This window comes from Lepisosteus oculatus, chromosome 7 (assembly GCF_040954835.1).
Source record: "Lepisosteus oculatus isolate fLepOcu1 chromosome 7, fLepOcu1.hap2, whole genome shotgun sequence".
Taxonomy (NCBI): Eukaryota; Metazoa; Chordata; class Actinopteri; order Semionotiformes; family Lepisosteidae; genus Lepisosteus; species Lepisosteus oculatus.
The window spans coordinates 30,700,518-30,724,911 of record NC_090702.1 but is presented as its reverse complement, the minus strand read 5'-3'; the positions used below and the strand labels follow the sequence as shown (position 1 = coordinate 30,724,911).

The window sequence follows — 24,394 nt, the reverse complement described above, 5'->3', positions numbered from 1 at the left end:
AGTGCAGAACATAACAGAAGTCTTGCTCTATTCCTAGACAGAAGAAATTAATGAAAACAGAAGCCTTATCTTTCTGGTCTTTGAATTGTCTCCTGACAGTTGTTATCCTTATAACTTTTAAAGAGTCGTTAGGTGAATTTGGATTGCAGGTCATTCCCTTCAGCTTTCTTAGTTCAGACATAATGAGATGTTGCAGATGGCCAGACATGTTTAGAAACATCTAGAAATGATGTAGAAGTCAGTAAACCAACCGTTTTTGGGAACAGTAGAGTAAAATTATGGATCCTCAATAATGTATAAATAAGTCCCCATATGCTCTATCCCTCTCTGATCCATGACTGACAAAGAAACAGCACTGTGCATGCATTTTCACCTTTTAGAGATCAGACTATCACCACCTTGAGCTTTCCCCTGGTTTTACTGAAATAATCCTCCTTAGTTTAAACTTAAGTTGAAAAAACAAATCTTACAATTTGTCTTGTCTATTTAATTGTGAGTGTAAAGGTATCCCGTACCGTATATACAAATATATACAATATATATCATGTTAGTTCAAGAGAGAATGGGCTGTGGTTTAAGGTTAAGGTTAGAACACCCCTATAATCAGTGAAACTTGGGCAGCCAACAAAGGCTGGGTTTTGGTTCTGGAGTTAAGCGCCACTCTGGATTTCGGTGTGGAGACATTGGGTTAACATCTTCCAGAACACCAAAGCCACAGGACAGTACAAGAACATCCTGCCACAGATCAGCTAAAATACCACAATTCAATTTGGATTGGCTGGTTAATCCTGCTAGTTGCAGACTGGGAGACAGGTTGCCTTGGGACTCCGCCAAATTAGTGTAGAATTCATAACTTTTCATAATTTTGCTCAGTTATACAGTACATTCATTGATTTGGCAAAAATGCCAGTATTCATTGGGGATGTCAAAATTTAGTAGGTAAAACTTGGACTCATGACTGGCAGGTTGTGGCTTTGAGTTCCCACTGCAGCCTCTGTACCTCTGACAGAGGTCCTTGGGGATAATCCCAGCTATAGACCGAAGTTCCATCTGAGCTTTAGTCATGTGTTCTCTGTTGCTCTTAGCAGTGTGGAAACTGGGATGAGCTCTGGCCTAAGTGTTCACAATATGTGCCCAGAGTCATAACTAGTAATACGTATAGTAGCTCATATTTAATAAAACCAGCAACTGCTAAACTAGTACTGCCAAGACTACAAAAATGAATAAAAGAAGAAAAATACTATTGTTACTTCTATGATAAATTTAGACCTTTAACAACTATTTAATTAAGACAATTCTGCAGTGTTTCTATTTGTCAGTATTGTACGGTATAACAAACATTATACATGAACATGTTACAGAACTTGTCTGACCCTGCTGTGGTGACATCATTCCCCAGTAACCTGGACAGTGCTGAATATTCCCACAGTAGGGAACCAACTCAACTAGCATAGTGGAATTGCCCACTGTCTGGGGGTGCAGTGTGGCTGGGAAGCTAGAGTGTCATTTTGACAATAGATTTTAAAATACAGTAAGAGAAATTAGCAGCTGCACTGTTGCTTTATAAATATTGTATGTGAGTGTATAAACATTCTTTTATATATATACAGTATACTGTTTATACTAATCTACAGTATATTAACCTAAACAAGTGAAAATGTAAAGATGTGATCAAGATTTATATATACAATATCAGCAAGAGCTGACATCGGAATCAAAATCAACCTGTAATTTTTAAATGGCTGCACATCATCAACAATATCTGTTGTGAAAAACGTTTTGCAATGCATTAACCTGAACCTGTTTGTTTAAAAATCAGGGAGTTTCCTTCATACATACTTTAATGTACTGTTCAGAACCTTACTGTATGTTTTTATCTTTTTTATTAGTTAGCATAAAAAACAAGCTCTTTATCTTGTTTATTTCCTTTGAGGTTTCTTTATCAGGCCAGATGTCGCTATAAAGCTGTGAACTGTAATCATAAAATGTGTGTTTTCAGCCCCTATGGAAGCCCCATTGGGAGTGACAGCAAGAAGCTTGTCTGCCACTGAGGCCATTGTGTCTTGGTTGCCTGTACACCAGCAATCCATAGAAGGTTATCAGGTATAATTTCTTTGTCTGTTATGAGCAGAATTGTCATAAGCTGTATACTGGATGTATTCTCTTTCAACAAAGAGGTACCATTCACCACTGAAGTGCAACACCCACTTGAGTGACACAATAGTAGGTCTGTCAACAGCCCCTTTCAGACAATGCCATGGTTTTCTTTATGAATAACTCACATCATATGAGGATATTGGTTTGGAAATTCTGGTCCTGGTATTATTATTTGTTCAGATAGTCAAAAATAGTTCTTCTTAGGACACTTGAATGAGCTTTTGCAATTTAATTTGTTTTGTGTGGCTTGTCATTGTTATTGTTCTTCTTTGGCCAGCAATAAAGTAAATATACTCAGGGACGTACTGTACATAGACAACACAGATGTGGGAGGAGAGATTTTAATCTTAAAGAATGTTTATCTCTTGCTTTTCTATGTCATTGCCATTTTCAAAATTGTATGATCTTCGTAGAGATAGTTCTATTTTATTTGTTCTGAAATATTAATAAACACAAATGCAATGCTTTATCTTTTTTCTTCTTCAGATAAGATATTGGAGGAAGCTATATGATATTGAAGCTGCTGCACATCGAGTTCAAGTACCTAGCACTGAAAATCACACTAGAGTTGAAAACCTCCTGCCAGACTCACACTACAACATTGAAGTTCGAGCCTATAATTCTGCTGGACAAGGCCCTCCCAGTGAAATCTATGAGATCTTCACGAAGAAAGCACGTAAGGAAAGCTTACAATGTCTGAATTGTATTGAATATTACTGATGCCACTACAAGGAAAATAAATAAAAACATAATTTAATTAAACAGGTTCACTATTTGCCTGTAAACACTTGTTCGAAATATAAATACTGTGATTTTTTCCATGTTGAAGACAAGAGTTAAAACACTACTAGAAAGAATATCATGTACTATATAGAATATACTGTACTGATACCTAGGTTTTCATAATTTTCATGTGCAAAAGGGCCAATTGACTTCTACCAAAATAAATCTGTTTCACTCTATGGGGATCAAGTGGCTTAAAACATGTTTACTATTATGAAACAGGCAGATAATGATAAATTATCTTAAAAAGCACATTTTGCTCCAAAGCATCATTCAGTACTTCTTTAAATTACATCTTGTTACAAGAATGCTTTATTTATTGCAGTTGGGTAATTTATTTTTTCCACAATACTCTCTATATCTTTAATACTTTCAGTGATGTCATAATGTGTGTATTTAATGCATTTATCATCTCCTGAAATTTGAATTCAATATCTTTTTCAGCTCCAAACCGTCCTCCACGAATCATCAGTAAATATGTGGATCGTTCAAGAGTGAATATTGCTTGGGAGCATGTTGAACCTTTAGCTAATGAGTCAAGAGTGGATGGCTACAAGGTATGTCAGCCTCGACAGTTAGCTTTACCATAGGATGCCCCACTTTTTCTTTTTCCATTGTTTAGAAGCCAAGCGTAGATACTTTAATAGAATGTTTCAAAGGCTCATCAAGTAATATTAATAATTGAATGAGAAAAAATACATTTAATTATGTCTATCACCAGTTATGATCTTGTAGTATAAAAATATTGTCAAGAAAGCAGCTTGACTTCTTATTGAGCTCTCAATAATCTCTCAATCATTCTGTCTTTCTCCTTCTTTCAATAGGTGTTGTTCAGGCAGGAAGGACAAGCTGAAGGAAAACTGTATACAACAGGCAAACATTATATAGACCTTCCTGCTCCAAAAGAAGGGGATTATGTTGTGGAGGTTCGTGCACATACTGAAGGGGGAGATGGAGCAGTGGCCCAAGTTAAGGTTTCAGGTAAATGGATGATTTTGGTATTATTCAACATGATTCTTTTCAGACGTTCAAATGACAGATACAGACCTTTTAATACAGAACTGCACAGTATTTCTGAAATGATTCTGTGTTGTTTCAATATGCCAATTTATCAATTACTTTTCCTTGTACTTTACTGTGCATTTTTCATTTTTATGATAACACCTTTTGCATTTATAAAAATGTTTTCCAAATGTATTTATAATATATTACTGGAAGGGTAGGAGTTCCAACACAGTGGTTAGCATTGCTCCCTTGCAGTGCCGGGGCCTTGGGATCAATTCTGGACCTGGCGTGCTATGTGGAGTTTCTGTGTTCTTCCCGGGTTTATGTGGGTCTCCTCTGGGTGCTTGGGTTTCTTTCCACAGGCCAAATACATCCATAGCTATTCTTGATTTTGTTCTTTAAGATATACAGTCAGAATGAAAAGAACAATTAATCTGGATCTGGTACAGTATGCCATTGTACAACAACAACGACAATAATAATAACAATAGTAATGATGATGATGATTTATAAAGAGCCTTTTCAAACCTTAAGATGCTGTACATACTGATAAAGAATAAAAGGACAAAAAATGCCATACATATATTAAAAAATGAAAGAAGAACATACAGGATAAACAGTAAGGTGATCAGACATGGGCCTTACTAACAAGATGGGTTTTAAGTTTAGTTTTGAAAAGATTCAAAGATTATGTCCTTTGAAGAGTCAGAGGAAAGTCCAATGTAGAGATTTAAGTACAGGAGTGATATGCTGCCAGGATCTAGTATGAGTTAGAAGTCCAGCTGCATAGTTTTAGACCATTAGATTGTTCTTCACTGACATCACTTTCACTTTACCTTTTCAAATGCTGTCATTTATTAATATTTCTTAATGTGGAACAACATTCATTGTTTTAAATTGAGGTGGTTGGGTTTTGCTAACTACTGATTTTATACTGGACAAATTGAATTTTCCTTTGTAATCAAATGTTAATGTACAATTATTTCTGATCATCCATTTGAAAAGAGAGTTTTAAATATCTTCATCTGGGCATACCTTGAGTAAATCACCCATCGAGCAATTTAAGACTAAAAGTAAATAAAGACTTAATTCTTATTTAATGGTATTTTGTTTCCTTACAGATGTATGCCAATGCAAAGTTTTATAATTCAATACAATGGCAATATCAAGTTTGTTGGATACATTGTAAATCATTGTATTTAAAATAATTCATTACAGTGTAAAAACTAATTGTCAGTGAAGGAATAAATGGCTGTCAATTCAGTTCTGTCCTTAAGGATGTACAGTATTATAGTCTTGCTGACAGTAGACTCTGTCATAAACCTCAATGTGAGGTAATATATATTATTTAATAAATGGGTATTTTGCAGTATGTTCTACATTTTTGTAAACAAGAGACAAATGTGAAATTAGCAGTAAAATGAATGACTGTTGATTTTAAATTAGAAAATGTAATCCTGTAGTATGTCATTCAGAAACACCAGAAAAAACTATGTCCATTAAACTAACACCGACAGTTTTATAGTTTGTGTTTGAGAAATAACACCAAGTGTCTATGAACCATAACTGAACTACCTCTATGTACTCATTTCTTTGTCCTTCTTTTTGAAAGATACATTGCCTTCTTGGGAAGACAGCTATACCATTCTGTAATTGATCTCAATTGGTGAAGGAAGTGCCATCGTATCTATTATCATTCATCCTGAACATATCTGACAGCTTGATTTCACGGTGCCTGAAAATGAAAGCTGTCAAGGGTTTAAAATGCAGGATGTGAAATATTGTATGCTTAATGCGGTACTTAATGATGTGCTGTGAACAAGATCTCCACATTTTCTTCCCCTCTATTTCTACGTTACAGCCTAGTTGCTCTCTAAAATATAGTGCAAGGCATAACAACATATTTGTGTGCCTTTTAGACTATACATACAGATGTTTATAATTTAAACATTTTATGGTTTTATAAATGCCTTATACACTTTCCAGATGCTCTTCTGTGGAAATTTGTATAAATATCCATATGATCTGAATAGCATTTTGCAAATGATGTTTCCTCCATAACATTTACACTCTCTGTACTCTTAATATTTCAAGTAATATTTCTTTCTACTTTTGTTTCCCAATTTAATATATGTGTTTCTTATTTTGGAAATCTGTACATTTTGTGTATATATAATAGTGACAAAATCTAGTCCAGCTGTATTTTCTTTATAGTACAGCATACAGAAAAAAGATGAATACAGAAATCTCCATTATATTTATACTGTATGTGCAGCATATTTTCATTTCATATAATATGCACTGTGTTTAATAGATTATATCAATATTTTTTATGAAAGAGATGATTGCAAATGTTTATTATCATGGTTCATAAATCTTTGAATAGTTATCCTTTATATTGGTCAGTATAACTACATCCTGTACATATACTGTAGGTCTAAGAGTGTACTGTATACAGTATATTTAAAACAATTTCTTGTCATCTTAATATACTTTATTTGTTTTTGATGGAGGACTTTTTCCATTCAAAGTGTTCTTTTTTATTAACACTTTTTATTTTTTTTACTGATTAAATGTAGAATGTGTATTTCGATGTTTTACTGTATTTTATCAGTAAATAGTATAATAATATCAGTTTAATAGTATTTTTATATCAGTAAGGGGGATTATTTAAACTCATACTTCTTTGGAAATATATCTGTATGTTATGCTTGTACTATATAACCATAATAAGATGTTTTATTCTGTTACAATTCTGGGTATGTCAGAATTTTGAAAAATATTCGGTGGTATATTTCTGAAGCCTTTTTTGTTATCCTTTTATATTTTTCTTTAATTAGAACAATGTATATGATAATGTATATGTTGTAGTATTGGTCATAGTATGCATTTAATATTACCATAGCTTTAGCTTTTTTAATTTTGCTTTAATTTTGCTTACATGATACATAATTGGATATTTAGGACAAAGAACTTTATTTGAATATCCACTGTAAATGTTGTGCTTGTCGGAATGTCGGAAGGGCAAGCCGTGGAATGACAAGGAGAGCAATAGAGACCCTATGTGTAGCGGTAAAGGGGGCAACATGGAGGTTAGCCCAGGCTCAGGGGGTCAGACGATGTCGGTATAGAAACCTATGCCCTCAGACCACAGACAGGAACAACCTGGTGCTAGGCAGGTCTCAGGACATCCGAACCTCAATGCTGAACCAGGAGCAGAGCAGACACAGGAAGTAAATAGGCTACACAACAAGACACACCGAAAAGACATGAATAATCACAGGGAACTAGGAACAGAACAGAAGTAGAGCGCCCTCCAGGTGTACTGGGCGTGACAACAAGTGGACAGGACACCACAGGAGTCACTATGAGTGTAGAGAGCCTTGGCCAACTAATGCCTCCCCTCCCACAGGGGTGATCAGCCAATTGCATGCCACGTCTTGGAGATTCTCATTCTCATCTGGCTAGTGACATTCTCCAGCTCAAACCCCAATAGTAAAGTCAACCTGTGCTCAGATGATTTACTGTGTGAGTGAGCTTGTAGGCCCCTGATGAATGAAAACACAGGTTTTATATAGAGTACCCTGATGGACATAAGTGAATGTGACACAGTCACAGAGAATGATGCTCTTGTTTTGTACAGCAGATCAGTGGATTAGGAGTTTCAAGTGTGATGGTCTGGACAGGAGTGTCTAGTTGCTGTTTACAAGTTGCTGCTTGTAACTGAAGCCACCCAGACAGCAAAACTCTACTCCAGGAAATGCTTCTGCCCTTTCTGTGGCCTTATTCTGACATGAAAGTATGCCAGTAGGACACAGGATGTCGGCATGCTGCTTGTGTATCTGCAGTTTTCTTCTTAGTTGAGAATGTAGTAGCAATTGTATGATGGGTGTCCTGCTTGCCAGACTTCGACGATTTGTTTGATATGTTGGGAGACCAAGGAATAGGAACATACAGTACTTGTCCAGGCTCTGCAAGAGAAATGGGACAGAATGTCACAGGACAGTATCTGCTTCCTGGTACAGAGCAGAGCACAAATGTACAGGTCGCACTGCTTCCAAAAGTGGCCAGACACACTACACTACTGTATATCACTTTCACTGTAATACCCCAGATAATCATCCCTGTTGCTCATGTTAAGCACCATAATGAATTTACTCATGTCTGCAATGTACCTGTACCTCCTACAAAATAGATTAGCATATTTTTCAGATACCTCCAGGATTTTATTTGCAGTTACTGTATATACAGTATAATAGTTTTCTGTGATGTTCAGAAAAAGTCAGACACCACATACAGTATTATTACTGTATATTAGAAGTTTAAATCCACTATACTGTACATTATATAATGAATATACTGTATAATGAACTCCATACTCTGTGAGATATTGACCATGTGTTGTCTCTTGTTATTTGCCTTTCAGGTCGAGCAGCAGTTAGTGTGCAGTCTACCAGTTTGTTGGTCCTGATTGTGGTTGCCCTGTGTTGCCTGGAACTCTGAATGTAGCTCCTTCATTATTTTTCTTCACTTTAGTGAAGAGGACTCTGTAAGGTTCACACCTATGAGGACTTTGGCTCTTTCAAGAATCCCTGGTATCATCCTGAAGGCAATTCTAATATTCCTTGGAATATATAAATGGAAAAGACACTGAGAATTTAGAAAAAGACAAAGACATCCAAGAAATCCCTTATTCAGAACCTATAAATATCTTTGGAAGAGTATCAAAGGAATTCTTTTAACTTGATCAATATGCCTTATATAAACACTTACACCAATCTTTTACAGTTGCATGACTTGTTCTAAAGGGGCAAGGTACCAATAATAGGATTACCACAGTTTAGGCTGTACTGGAAAATGATAAAAAGCTAAAAAAAAAACTAAAGAATAAAAAATATATATGTTCATGTTGGGGTTATAGATCAGGCAAAAAATGGCCAATTTAGAAAAAAAATGAGTGTAACTGGTAAGTGTAAGAGTAACTGAATTTGTCTTATGTGTCTGTAGTTTGCAAATATGATTGACAGCCTTTTGTCTATATTAAAAATTAAAGCACCCCTTTCCTGATATAGATACAGTCAAAACAAATATAAGGTTTTTCAGGCACATCCCTTTTTTTTAGTTAGCTACAATCGTGAATATGTCAATTGATATAGCACAGTATACTATTGCATATAATAATACTGAACGTTTGCACATCTAGTTACCATAAAATGGTAACTTATTGTGCGGTCCATTACAAATTCAGTTAAGGGTATTTTTGAAAGCACATTAGCATTGAGGTGAAAATGTCTTTTTTTATTCAAAATTTATTTCCTAGAAATTAAAACATTAGAAAAATGTAAAGAAGAGAGAGAAATAATTGTTATTGTGAATATGAAATACTCTGACAGAATGTCTGTTTTCTTAATTATGATACCAAATCTAAAATATAATCTCAGACTATTTGAATGTTCAATACTATTTTTCAGTAACTGTAAAGATACACCAGTAAAGTGATAGTGTCTCTGTAGTTAGCATGTGAAAAGTTGGAAGCAAAAAAAAACAAATATCCGGCACTTGTATTTATTGATTTTTCATAAAACTGAGTGAATGCTTTACTGAGTGGGGATTGAGAGCTGACATTATAAAACATGGTCAAGAGTACCTGATATTCAAAAATTTCAAATCTATGAACATAAAAAACAAGCATACAAATAACAATGTGTTTTAATTTACTTACCCAAATATAATATTTATAAATGTATTGTGATGACAATGTATTTAGGAATTATAATGCCCTGTGTAACATATTTACTGGAGTGAAAGTTAACAGAAAAGTATTAAACTTAAAGATGTACTGAACATAAAAGGCTTTTGTTTTGACTGTATCATTGGGAATTCAGTGTTACATGCTGGTGCTCTGTAAAGAATGTTTTATTTTTTTTCTTAATATTCCAGTTTGAGTGTGATTATTGACAATATGCAGTGGTTCTGAATCAGCTGGATCAAGTATTAGTGTTATGTCTCATGCTTCATGAAATACTAGCTTTGAATGATGTTTTAGTACTACAACCTGGCTAGCTCAGTAGAGGTAGTTTTAAACTTGTAGAATTACCGCAAGAAAAAGAAACAAGCATAATGCAATTGACTGTGAGAAATCATTCTGCTTTGAAGAATTTGCTTGTTAGAGTAATATATTACTTTTATTATGAAGGATACAAGTGGCTTGAGATTTATGTTGGGGACCTTTCTTTGATATATAGTAAATCATTTTTAGGAACTGCCACTTGTTTAAGGAAATATATCATTTTTTCCCCTGAAAGATTAATACTTAATTTGGATTAAGCTGTAAACATATCAATGCTACACACAATTACCTTGCGCTTCTGCATTGTGAGTTCCTGATATCAAATCACCAAAAAGTGCTTCTTTTTGTTTCCTACATAATCAAAATATCACCAGGACAAATTGCCAAATGCATGAATGCCTTTAACTGTAAAATCTATGATGTTCAGAGAAAATGGTACATTTTATTGTGCATGAAATGAAAATGGAAGGTAAAGTTTCATTTAAACTTGCATTAATATAGCAACACAATTCACATACTGATCAGGTAATTCCAATCTGCCTCTCTGGTATAATCATACACACATTTGAATGACACTCTCTATGTCAGAAATAATGTTGATAAGCCTAATCTGTGTATTATCTGCTTACATAAAGCCAGTCTTCTCAATTAAAGTTTAGACAAAATAAAATGATGCTTGGTGTATTTTCACAAATCTACACGACATTTTTATAACAAAAGTCTGACATAATCATCTTTCAAATGCATTTCAAAGGCTAGTTTGATTGGATGTATAGCAGTTATTAAAATCACAGTTTAAAAGATAAACAGGAACCACAGGATGTGATTGTCAGTCTGAGGAACTGATGTTTGAGGTTAATTCCACACTGAACAGAGAAAGGAAAACAAGAAAAGAGCAATGTTTCAGCTGTGGAACCTTCTATAGACGTGGGGAGACTTCATAGCCCAAATGTTGCTTTTTCTACTTTTTTTTAGTTTAAATTAACCTTCTTAATTTGTAACTTGCTCACTGTCCCCACCCATAGCTCTTCAATATACAATAATGTTAGCAAGTCTTATGTTATGGTGTGACTTAGTCAGAAAAAAGCCTGAGATAAAGAAGGTTTTACCTGAAACATTGCCCTTGGAAACTACTTTTAGAAAAAGTGTTATAATAGAGTTGTTCCACCACATCCTTCAGTATAAACCTGTACTATTTGATTAAATTATGTTTGGCAGATCCTACCTAAGGTACTAAAGGATTGCAAAATATGCATCAAAAAGACATAACTGTACTCAGTAATTGGGAGAAGAAGAGGCATTACCCAAGCTGCTTTGAACTTAATTAGAAACTTTGAAACTTGCTCGATACAAATGCACTTCAGCAACCATGATTCCACAGTGCCAAAACATTGCTAGGGTCCTCATTAAAAATATCTTAAAAAATAAAAACTTTGCCTTTTTAGAGAAAGGAAGACATAGCACCTATTTTGCGGGGATTACACTTACAGTACAACACTTTTAGCATCATTATTGCAAAGGCTGTCTGTTTCAAATAATAAGTTATGAATCATGCATTTTACATCTCTTCAAAGAGTTATCGATGAGCTAAAATATGAAAACATGGAATGGAATTAATCTTAAGTTAAATGAACATCTATTGCTAAAACCCATCAAATAACAACATATTTGTTTCCAGATAAAAAAAAATATTGATGGCATGGATGAAATTTTCATACATTTCTAAGAAAATCAACATCTTCTCATATACAGTAGGAGTTCAAGCACTTACACTGTAGCTTTGTCAGTAGGCTGCAAAGAAACAGGTAAAGGTTTATTCCATGCTGAAAGGAAAAGAAAAGAGACACAATGTTTTTGGCAGTGGAGGCTTCTTTGGGTGTGGTTTTTCTCATTTTACAAGGTGGTAAGTTTAAATTCAGCTATGTTTCTAATTGAATCTTGTTGTTTTAACTATTTTTGCGAATTTTATAAATTACATAGCATTCATTACAATTACTGGGAATTTCACTAGGAAAAGGTTCAATTCACAAAGCAAACCAGATCTACTTTTCTCAGTAGAATTCTGGTTCTACAAGTCAGCCGGATATTTATGTGATAAACATCTATATCCCACTCCTAGAGCACACATATTCCCATAGCCACCAGTACCAGACACAAGATTTCAATAACAAATATGGCAACAAAGCCTGAAAAAAACTGAAGAAACATTTAAACAATAAGAGCAATATTTAACTTAGGTTAGGCAATGCCTTATGGGTCTGAAATGGATACCCATACTATAATACAGTCAGTTAAACAAACTGCTTGTTAATTGATTTTTGCAGTTTCAGTATATTCTAGATTGAAAATATACTGTATATATATTTTAAAAGTAGATCATGAAGAAATAAACAAGATAAGCAAATGGCCAAGAGGCAGAACCGGACATCTTCGGTGACAATGAAATAAGCAGATAAAAGACTGACAAGTTAGAACTGACAATCTGGAGAGCGGGGTGCTGGCTTCGATGGCCCCTGCTATCTAACACCAGCTGGGCACACAGCATCTGTTGATCTAATCTTATTCTTATTGTATATGGTCTCTGAGCTTTAAGTATAGATAGTATAAGAAATATTCTTTTCAGAATAATGTACTTTATGTGCGCACGTAATGTGCAATTTTGTGCCTGTAGTTGAGAATGCAGGTTATATAATGATTAATTCACTGGCATCTTGGGTACAAAATACTAAATTAAGTGACCAGAAGCAATTATACCCTTTAAGATTAGAAAGCCATCGCAGCAGAGTTTTCGTTCATGCACTTATAATTCCCTTCCCTCGTGACCATGACACTACTATTCCTGCAACATTATTTTCCTTTCCTTATTGAATGTTTCTGTCGGTGATCCCTAACTGTCTTTTGCAAGTGAAAGATTTTTGTTCGCAGAAATAAAGTAATTTCTTACAGTTTCAAAAACAATTTCAAACTTAATCAACTGAGATCAGTCTCATCTCCAATTTGACCTCGTGATGATGTCATGTCATGTTAAGGTGATTACATTGTCAGGGGACATCATCACTGTAGGCTATGTGAATTATTATCACTGGATTATGGGACTTATTGTTAACATTTATTTTGTACATGTTATCGTGTATGGAGCTTTCCACCTTATAGAGTCTAAGGTAAATACTGGGATAAATCCTTTGTTCAGAAGTATTTACTTTAAGATGTAATAACTTTTAAAATATAAACATGTCTTATTTTCACTGATGTACATGGATATTTAGATTGGGGTTTTCGAACCTAACTACCAAGAATTAAAGTAGAATTTTCAGTGTTGAGAAAAGAAAACTTTTCTGAGAAGCTCTTAGAAGCAGAAATTCTAACCTCTGCAACACAGTCGTATCCTTAAGAAATAATGGGTTCCAAACTATTTATATTATAGACCATTACCTAAACTTCTAAAATGAATAATGAAAGATTTAATCACATAACATTGAATTAAAGCACTTTCAGGCAGTTTTTAAAATCATGACATTTTATGCAAAGTTACGTTTGTGCTTTGTTTAGGAGACTATACAGTATGTATTTGCACACACTGAATACTGGCCTACCAGAATATTAAGGGATTCCCGTATTGTCAGTCCTCTTCCAATTTAATTACAGGTGCATCTTTACAGATATCTGTGAGGATATGAGATCACTCAGCCAACAGTTGTGAAGTCACTTACTGTACATCGGCTTTGATAGTAATAGTATAGAGCACTGAGCAAACAATTTGGTTTGTTATAGTCTTCATTAAACACACAAAGTGCTAGACCACTCCCATTTCAGTGCACAGTATAGGTAACTCATGTAGGCTGTACCATTTCTACTATTTTGACATGTACAGTATATCTATCCATTCTGGGTAACTGTGCATGGGACAATGGTCTATTGCAGGGCACACACAGACATGCATTCAGTCACATGTACATTGGTGACAATTTACAGTACAAATTAACAGTGCAATTAAGTTTGACAGCATGGTTTTGGACTGTGGGAGAAAACTACAGCATCAGAGATAACCCATGTGGATACCTGACAAACATTCAAACTCCACAGTGAAGGCACCCCATGCTGGTATTTTAACCAGGACATGAGGTGAGGGGTAGAGAGCTAACTGTCACACCAGTGTGTTGTATGTGAATATTTTAGATATTTTTTGCCAATGTTACCACCTGCCAGAGCAAGTGTTTCATCTGACGAATTATAAAATAATATTAATCAGATTCATTTTCCATTGTCAAGCCTTTTTGAAATTTTACTTTCATTGTTCATTATATGAAAGCAAAACAGCAGGAAATGTACAGTATCTAAAATCTATGTATTGCTAAGATGAATACAGTATGTATTGCTAAGTAGAGATGTGATTGCACTTCTGCATGGGTTAATAGAAGAATAAGTAAATATATTTCCAGTTACCTTATTATACACACAGATCCCATCATATTTCTGTATCATATTCCTTTGTTTACATGACTTCCTTAAAGTTACTCGTTAGTTGAAGGTAGACTTTTGTCTTGACAGTCAAGATCAGTAAAGTCTTGCTCCTGTGAAATAATGTGAATGTAAAGCAACACCTGCCAGACAACTTGATTCCTTCCAGACACTGCAGCATGTCACCAACATGAAAGCCTTCACAGGGCTGTATCAACCATAGCAGTCGAAAGAGAAATGAAAACTGATCCTTACTGTATGAATCCTTTAAATCTGTCATGCTACATTAGAAACTGAGACACTGGGGAATCCTGCCATATCAAATGAATGGCAGCTTTTAAGAATTTCATTTTTTAAGTTCATCCTCAAGTATCAAATTACCTCTCTTTGTTGCTTTACTGAATTTCCCAGTAGACCACTTGTGCTGATCTCTTACTGCAAAAAAGCAATGCAGTGCAACTGAAGTGGTCTTATTTCAAATTCCTTTATAAATAGCTGCAATCATTATGGAAAATAGTAAAAGTGGATTATGTGCCTTCGGAATATTGAAAATGCCAACAATTTGAAATTGTAATGGATAAACAAATGAATCCAAATGATCATTTATTTTCCTGATGTCAGCATCTATTTCAAAAAGTTATTATGAAATAACATTATAAATGTGACCATTTTTAATTAATGTAGTAGCTAGCTTGCTGAATGTGACTAAATTTGCTTTTGAAAGGTAAAATAACAGGTTTTATAGATAACAGATGGGACTGGAAGCCATACTTTGTATTTATTTTCCTTTCTTTCAGCTTTCAAATATATTTAGTGAGGTAGTTCATGGCCAATACAGCATTATACAAAGACAAACATATAAATTATCTTGATCAAAATACTATTGATCAGAAATGACAATGATAAAAAGTTGATTTAGAAAATAGTTAATTTAATTGTTTTGAAAGGTGTCTAAAACTGCACACTTTTCCTTTCTCTTTCTCCCTTATTTCTCTTAAAACAATATTGCATATTTTCATGCAATGTTAGGAGCATAGCTTTGTGTTTGTGATTCAGCTAATGGGAGAAGGATAGTGATGTACAGTATTTAAGCTTCCAGCCCTTGCTTTAAGGCAGAAGGGCACTTCAGTAGCTTTTAGGGACATGCTCCGGTGACCTGTTTTGGGAAGAGGAATCTAAAACATCTCTAATCCTGAGTGGATAGCTACAGTATATCCAGTGGGATAGTCCCTTGGCAGTCCAAAAACATATTAAAGAAATGTCTTTAAAAATTGTGACCTAAATCATCAAGACCCTAGACTGTCCACATCACATTTGGTCCACACGTGGCCCAAGAACTCTGCAGGTACAGTATAATACCAACATGGACAACCTAGAGGTACATGAGAGTGACTATAATTTCTTCTGGAAGAAAACATAAAGGCATTATGTTGGATTCATGGAATAAAATTTGCAGTTGAGAAAGATATCATCAATTAACCTATCATCCTATACTATACAAAGTATAACAGCACCAAACTGTATTTACTTCCAGTGGAGAGTGTGGAATAATTTGTAATCATGGTGAAAAAATAAAATGTGTATGAGAATATGATTGTTTGCTTTCTTTATGGAATATTTACAAAATAAAACTGGACCTTACAAAAGAAATACACTAAGTTAGCAGCTACTGTATCACTATACTGAGAGGCTATAAAACAAATTCTTCTGTGAGGGAAATTTTATGACTCCATCGAGTTTCATGTGAAAAATAGATTGCTTGGTTCTAATATTCAATTCAATAAGCAGAGAAAATAACTACAGTCTACACTTTAATAAATTGGCTGTGAAGTAAAAGATCTTGGGGAAACATGGTTGGGTTAAGATGTCTAGTAATGGTTGCCAAAACTCTGCCATGTTACATGTCTGAAGTCTGCAAGATATTGATTAATACAAGCATTTCACTAGTGTGATAGTGCTCCCAAAGATGCTGAAGAAAACACTGTGGTTGAAGATCTCAGACATGGTAACCCAACATGTCCTTCATGTGTTCCACAGAGTTCAATGAAGCAGTACAGGATGTGCACAATGCCTTCGTAACCCTGGCTAAGCAGGTCTGAAAATTGTTGTGTTGGAAAATCTTCTGTTATTACTATTGTACTATATCTCACCAGATTGTACAAATAGTGAGAGTTAGACTGCTTGCAAGGAGTCATCCACATAGCTGTGATCAATAGTAAGTATTACTTTTACTCACACCAATCACTCCTCCTTTGTCAAACCAGTCTCATTCAACAGCACAGTTCTCTTTACAAATCTTTCTCCCTGGAACTATTAAATCTGAATTCATCAGATAAAATTACTTCATTCTAACCTGATAGGCTAAGGATGCTCAGTTTCCTTTTATGTCTAAGGACATGTTGTCAACTTTAATTAATATAGATTTATATATATGATACTGTAAGTTAAGTATAATTATTTATTCACACTGAAAGGGAGTGTGTTGCAACTCTGTCATCCTATTCACTGAATATGAGTTTTATTTTGTACATATCCCTGTACTTAGCCCATAAGAAAAAATGAAAATTGCGAGAATCTACGTGAGATTAAAGGGTTCTACAAGAGAATGAAACAGATGTCCACAGCCTTTCAGCTGGTGGTTCTGAAGCGAATGTAGGGAGATCACGTGAGAATGTCATATAGGGTTTCTAATGAAGACCCAGGTGGTACTGACATTCTCATGCAAAACTGGTTAGAGAGCGGGAAGCTAGAATGCCCTCTTGTGGTGTATAGTAAAAAATCCCTTCTCACTGTCACAGAAAGCAGACTAAAACAAAACTTCATATTTTCACTGAATTATAACCAAGTTTTGTTTCACAAAAAAAATGTTTTGGAAGTCAGTTTTTCAACAGCATTTTTCTCAGCGCTGCTCCAACAACAGTTTCCTCTAGCTCAGATCTGTCCCAGCATCTCCCTTCTGACTCATTGCCTGCAAAGAGAATTTAAAGTTTGAGAATTTGTTTGTATTTGTTAGCTGCTATTTTACTGGTGTAGTCAAACGTTAATAATACTAAACTGAAATGTTACCTGCTCTCTAGGCCTATTTTGAATTTACAATTTTACAATTAAGAATTTTCTTTTTAGAAACGGCTTGATCCACTGAAGCCATTCATATCACAAACAACTAAACTTCTGAGCTGAGGTCTACCTCCGATTTCATAGGAAAAGTGATAGAGAAGATCCAAAGGGAAACATTTACGATTCCGTTATTCAATTCATGTTCACATTTTAAATTTACAGAGTTTATTGACAGGAAACACCAGTTTGAGTTCTCTTAACACTACATGGAGTTTACAACGAATGTTCAGGAGGGATGACAACAACCAAGATCAATCAGACTCAGTTGTCAGTGATTTGCAATCGCTCCCGACGTCCTTTCCTCTCCCAAGACGCTATAAATACCTACTGCATGTGATCCACATCTCTCCCTCGCATACGTCTCTTGCATCCCACTTCCACCCCATCTCCACTTCTGCTGTTGTCCCTTGGTCACCCTGCATAGGGGTCCAGGACTCCTTGTCCTATGGCCAGGAGGTCAGCCCTCAGCCAAGCAGGTTAAACCAAATTTTCACTCCATAATCCTTTCATGATGCTTTAATCTTGGGTGTTGTCATTCTTAGTGAAATACAATTTGCAGTGTCACCTGTTATAAGTAGATAAAACATACTGGATAGGAAAATAATGGAGAAAATGACATGAAATGAGAATACTAACTGAAGACATACAGTAAGAGTAAGTAAGAAGTAAGAGGATTACCTGAAGTGAGAGTGCTAGCTGAAGACATACAGTACATGACATACAGAAAACGCATTGGTATAGATGAACCAGGAAACAGAGGTCTTACCACAAGATAATTTGGTTTTGGTTCTGATCCTAACCTTTTAAAAATATATTAAATAAGAGTTTTCAATCATCACATTCAGTGATTCAAAAGTTTACTTTGTTTCTATCTCTTTATCTTTTGCTGTAGAGTTATGGAACTACATGATGGCCAACATTTGTCCAATCAACCACACAAAGAAGCACAGAAATAATGAATATGGACCAGGTCACAGTGCTGGATCAATATCATACAGTATGTGCCAAGACAGTAATCAACATGCCAGGTACAGTACATAATGTAAATGCATATTTTTTGTAACTAAGTAAGATAAATACTTATATTACTTATATATTACTATATTACTGTAATATCAATGCTTTGAATAAACAGCCCATATACTGTGGTCTAGAACATTGCATAAAATAAATGGATAAATGATGTGTTAGATCTTCTGACAGACATATGGCAACAAATGAAAGACCTCAAAGAAAAACTAAAAAAATAAAGTGTCAAAAAGCAATTGGTGACATTGGTAGAACTGAAGAGTATCTGAATTATTATTGTTATTCATCATACAAGCTCTTATTCTTTAAATGTTACAGTAGTAAAAGTTGCTTTTTGGTGTTATTGAAGTTTGATTACAACTTGTGCTGAAGGAAACATACAGTATATGCTTTGGGCACTGTTTAACTTTACATATGTTCAACAAATATAAATATTAACCTCAGATAAGTACTTTGCGTAATTCTAAGCGTCAAAACATACTAATAATGAATTTTCAATCTATGCTTTAATCCAATCTTTACTCTGTTACACCAGCCTTGTACAGTTTTAATTCCCCTTAAGAATAAAGGTTCATATCTTTTAGTAATGCATCTGTTAAGCCAATTAGTGGTTGATTATTGATTATCCTCTCAGAACGTTAGGGAATTGATGTGTGTTATCAAAATATACTTTTTGTATTTAAATTTTAGAAACAAAAAAGAGAACCTCTTACTGTATATCACTTTGTAAATAACTAATGAACAAAGGAAATTATATTTTTTGAGTAATTCGATTTACCAGATTTTCACTGAGATGTATAATATGACCTCTGTTGGTGAGAAACACAAACTGCACACACAAGTTTTCTTGGTACACTTTGGTGCATTAAAGTTATTTCTGCTTAAAACTGAAAAGTAATGTGCAGACAGAGTAACGGTAAGGGATGCAAAACACTGTACACTTGTGTACTGTACAAAATTCAGTCTTTGTCCAGCTGCCAAAAACCCAGGTAATGCATCTGTCAAGATACATTTTTTTAAAGTAGAGAAGCTGTTTTGTGCGATGGAGTCGATTTTAATTGATTTTAAAAAGTATTTGTTTTACCGTTGGAACAACAGAGTGTCTTGGACAAATGTGGGGCTTCTGCTGCTGGTAATTTCGTAGAAAAATTCAGAACATAACATATTAGCTAGATGGGCCACAGCTTGTGTGGGTATCCCACAAGCAATTTTGTTCCAGCTTTTATTGTTGTGGTACATACTGCTTCCTATTTGTACCCTGGAATATACAAGTATTCTACTTTTTTATGAACATTAAGATGAAAGAATGTTTATGTTTATGCTTCTAGCCATAATTTGATTAAGGGGGAGACTTAATTTCACAAATGTTTCCCTGCTGTTAGCAAATGTTTTTTATTATATTCAAGAATGGGTATTCTTGTATATACAGAATATTTTGATGGTCTGAGAAAAGATCTGATCTATTTTCTTTGTATAGTATGCATTAAATGAACCTATACTGAATACGTTACCAAAAAATGTAGTAGCTGGATTTAAGTAGCTGAAACAGAATTTTGCTCTGGTTTATTTATACAAGTTAGTTAAACCCTTTACTCATAGGTTTTGATTGGTTTTGTTTTAATGCATAAATATGAACAATGTCAAATCTTTGACTGTATTCTTAATCCTGCTCAATACCTTTACACATGCACTCACACATGTACAATGACTGGCAATATTATAGCAATTTATGCAAATCTTACTGGAATTCTGATAATACAGGACAGCTACATAGGAACTATTATCATACCCTACACTATAATGTATCAATTTTAAAAAAAGATGTAAAAGTCAATGTTTTGTCTACGTCTTACTTCTGTTACAAAAACCTTTTTACCTTTTTAAATCTACTATAGATTCCCTGCTCCCTGCACACAGTTTTCAGAACTGAAACTACTTGAGACAAGAGAACCATGTACAGTACAGTATGTAATCCTGTGAGTGCTTAAATACGAAACATCAATATTAGATATCTAACATGTTCTTTTCTTTTTGTGCTTTCAAACAGCTTCATACAGTATGTAGGACTTTAGATAGATAAATACTTTATCGATCCCGTGAGGGACATTGCAGTGCAACAGCAGCTTTACACAGACAACACAGCCACAGTGTAACCAATGATACAATAATAATAATACAATACATACAATACAATCAGTACAGTGAGGGGTGCACTAAAAGAGTTACTCACATTCCGGACACACAAAGAACAAACTAGAACAGAACAGTACGCAGAAAAATCGTATCACACATACAGTATGAATATAAATATAGGTGTAAATATAGATATATATATATAAATAAATGTATTGCATGGGTCCCTGGCATATATTGCACAAAAAAACGTTGTAAACGGGAAAAGAAAAGAAAGAGAACAGATGTAGCAGTAGATGTGTAGATGCGTTCAGTCAATAAACAGGTCACTGTCAATGTTGCCTCTGCCCAAACGTAAGGTGGATGCGTTGTACAGTCTTATGACAGAAGGCAAGAATTACCTCCTGGAGTGCTCCCTGTCGCACCGTGGATGAATCAGTCTATTGCTGAACGTGCTCTTCATTTCTACAAGCCTGTCATAGAGGGGATGGGAGATGTTGTCCATGATGGCATCTAGTTTGGACACCATTCTCTCAGCCACTACCTCCAAGGGGTCCAGGTCAGACCCAATTACAGAGCTTGCACTCTTGATGAGCTTGTTCAGCCTTTTAGAATCCACTGCTCTAATCCCAGGGCCCCAGCATACAGTACCACTGCGTAGAAAATGGCGCTCGCTTCCACCGACTGATAGAACATATGTAGCATCTTACTACATACATTGAAGGACCTGAGCCTCCTCAAGAAGTATAGTCGGCTCTGTCCTTTCTTATAGATGGCTTCGATGTTCATAGACCATTCCAGTCTATCGTCGATGTGCACTCCCAGGTACTTGTACGAGTCCACCATCTCCATGCCACTCCCATGGATGTAGACAGGAGTATGTTTGACCTTTTAAACCTATCATCCAGTTACTGAATAAATTTTTTTTATATTTGAGCAATCTTCAAGAAATGACAAATTATAAAGTGTTCAAAATGAATATGCAGACTACTACAGCATGTATGACTCTAGTTAAGGCATATCTTGAAAGCTGTATGGTGTTGAGTATGTATGCTGTATGAGTTCTGGTCACCATATAATAAAAAAAATAATGGTGATTTTAGAATGGGTCCAGAGTTGTGTCCTCATGCTTACAGTACGTTAGAACCTGTCTGATCAAGAAAGTGCAACAGCGCCTGTACTTCCTAAGACAGTTGAAGAAGGCTAAGATATGTCCCCAGATCCTCACTAACTTTTACAGATGCACTACGGAAAGCACACTGACAGGCTGCATCACAGTCTGGTATGGCAACTGTAGTACTGCTGACCGCAAAGCCCTACAGCGGGTGGTGAAAACTGCCCAGTCCATCACTGGGGTTGCCCTCCCATCTATACAGGACATTTATGACAGACGGTGCTTGAGGAAAGCTCTAAGCATGATCAAAGACCCCACACACCCCAGCTACAAACTGTATGATCCGCTACCATCTGGAAAACGGTACCGGAGCATTTGGGTCCGGACTACCAGAAACAGTTTTTACCCCTGCACTATCAAATTATTAAACTCCCAGCCTCTCTTACTCTCACCTCACCTCTCACCTATGATCTGAACCTCACAGTGCCTTCTTTCTTACCAAAAACCCAAACACACATTGAAAATCTACCTCTACCATACATGTCAAAAGCTCACTCCCCATGATTTCTATCCCTTTATTTCATTCTGTTGATGCATGGTTTTGCACATAACCTGTTACCTTTTTGTTTTTTTGCACATTGCCTGTTGTTGTTTTTGCACTTTGCCTGTTGTTGTTTTGCACACTGCCTGTTGTTGTTTTTTGCACATTGCCTGTTGTTGTCTTTGCACATCACCTGTTGTTGTTTTTTGCACACTGCCTGTTGTCTCTGTCTTTCTTTTGTTATACAATTGTATTGTTGTTGTTTTTTTCTTTGTACTACTTGAGCTAGCTAAATAGCATTTCGTTATGCCACATACCTGTACTGTATATGAGTATAATGGCAATAAACTTGAACTTGAACTTGAACTGAGGAATAAGAGGTCAATAACAATTTGACAGACCTTAATTTCTTTATCAAAAACTCCTGTCAAAACAGGACCAGGACCTTTAATGTAATAACATGAGATTTCGTCCATTTCCCTACAGGATTAATAAAGTATTATCTATCTATCTAATGGAATTATAAACATTTCTAAAACTTTCTGGAACTAAAATAATTCGTACTTAGACTAATTTACCCAAAGATTTTTTTTTAAAACCAGGCTCTGTGATGTAATAGCCAGACTCATGTTGCAAGTGCTCTGTATGTGAAAAATCATCAATTTCTGCTTAATATTATTGTGTTATTAACCAGTTCAATATTGGTTTCTTCATCTTAACCTGCTGTTTAAAATGATTCTGTAGTTTCAGCACATCAGATGATCATACAGCAGTGATTTATTTCTCTGTTGCCAGTCTTAACCCTGGGTTATAAACTGCTATATTATTTTTTTCTGCATTTTGGATAACCTATGTATAACAGTGATCTACTGTAGCCCCTATTACATATAACATTACAACTCATACATATTAATTACTCCTGCTTTAACTGTAAAATGTTGTGAAATATGTTAAGATAAGCTTGTATTTTACATCAAATTTATTGCTATTCAGGTCTCTTGACCAAATTATTGATATTATGTCCGTGAGACAAGCATTCTTAGCTAGTCTTTGAAATTGATTAAAGGCATATGAGTAGGTCAATTGGGAATGGTATGGTGGCGCAGTTTGTGTTGCAGCCCCACAGTGCTGGGGTCCTGGGTTCAATTCCAGACCTGGGGTGCTATCTATGGGGAGTTTGTATGTTCTCCTGTGTTTGTATGTTTTTTTTTTTCTGGGTGCTCTGGTCTCCTCCCACAATCAAAAGACATACTAGTAGGTTAATTGGCTTCCGAGAAAACTGACCCTGGTGTGAGTGTGTCTGTGTCTAAGAGTACCGTGCGATTGACTGTCCAGTCCGGAGTGTACTGGTAACTTGCACCCACTGCTTGCCAGGATAGGCTCAGGCTCTCCCGAAACCCTGTGTTGGATAAAGCAGATAGAAAATTGGTGGATAAGGCCTACTGTCTTTTGTTTCTGTTTATAAATGTTGGCATCCACTTTTAATTAATCAATTAGCATTAATGCAAGATTGATTTGTTTGCATTTTAAAAGACCGCTTTAACTCCTTTAATTTAACAGTATGAATGAGTCCAAACGTAGCTCTTCATTTCAATGCACGTTAAGAGTTATTTCATTGTAAATATGTTGTACAGTTTAGTTTGGGGATTAGCAAGGTTTCATATATATCAGAATATTAGTACAAGAAGTGAAAGAGGTTTTCATTAACAATAAAAAGTGTAATGTAATTTTAGTATTGCATGTTTCGGTAATTAATGCGTGTCCTATTAAAAAAAGTAATATTGACATATCCCTGGCAATGTAAAGCATTATATTTTGGTATTCATAATTTACTTTTTAAGACTAATTGACAATGTTTCGATTTGCTTTAATAATACCGTATCCTTAAGGGTACATGACAATTTTGAAGCGCACGATTTAGTTGAAATACGGTAGGATCGGTCGGCTGAAAACTTCATTACAAGCAAACCGCCAGGTCAGTAACAGC

The 24,394-nt window shown here is 35.2% G+C and overlaps 1 protein-coding gene across 4 annotated transcripts in view; it reads left to right on the top strand.

The window, feature by feature from the left end:
- cntn1b (contactin 1b) overlaps positions 1–16,067 on the top strand; it is a 109,084-nt gene extending 93,017 nt beyond the window's left edge. For all 4 annotated transcript variants that reach the window (XM_015338989.2, XM_015338990.2, XM_015338992.2 and 1 more), the window contains 5 exons: positions 2,000–2,103; positions 2,644–2,833; positions 3,385–3,497; positions 3,765–3,921; positions 8,372–16,067. In XM_015338989.2, the coding sequence (XP_015194475.1) occupies positions 2,000–2,103; positions 2,644–2,833; positions 3,385–3,497; positions 3,765–3,921; positions 8,372–8,448 (641 nt within the window). In that variant the 3' untranslated portion in view covers positions 8,449–16,067. The remainder of the gene's footprint in view (positions 1–1,999; positions 2,104–2,643; positions 2,834–3,384; positions 3,498–3,764; positions 3,922–8,371) is intronic.
- The last annotated feature ends 8,327 nt before the right edge of the window (positions 16,068–24,394 follow it).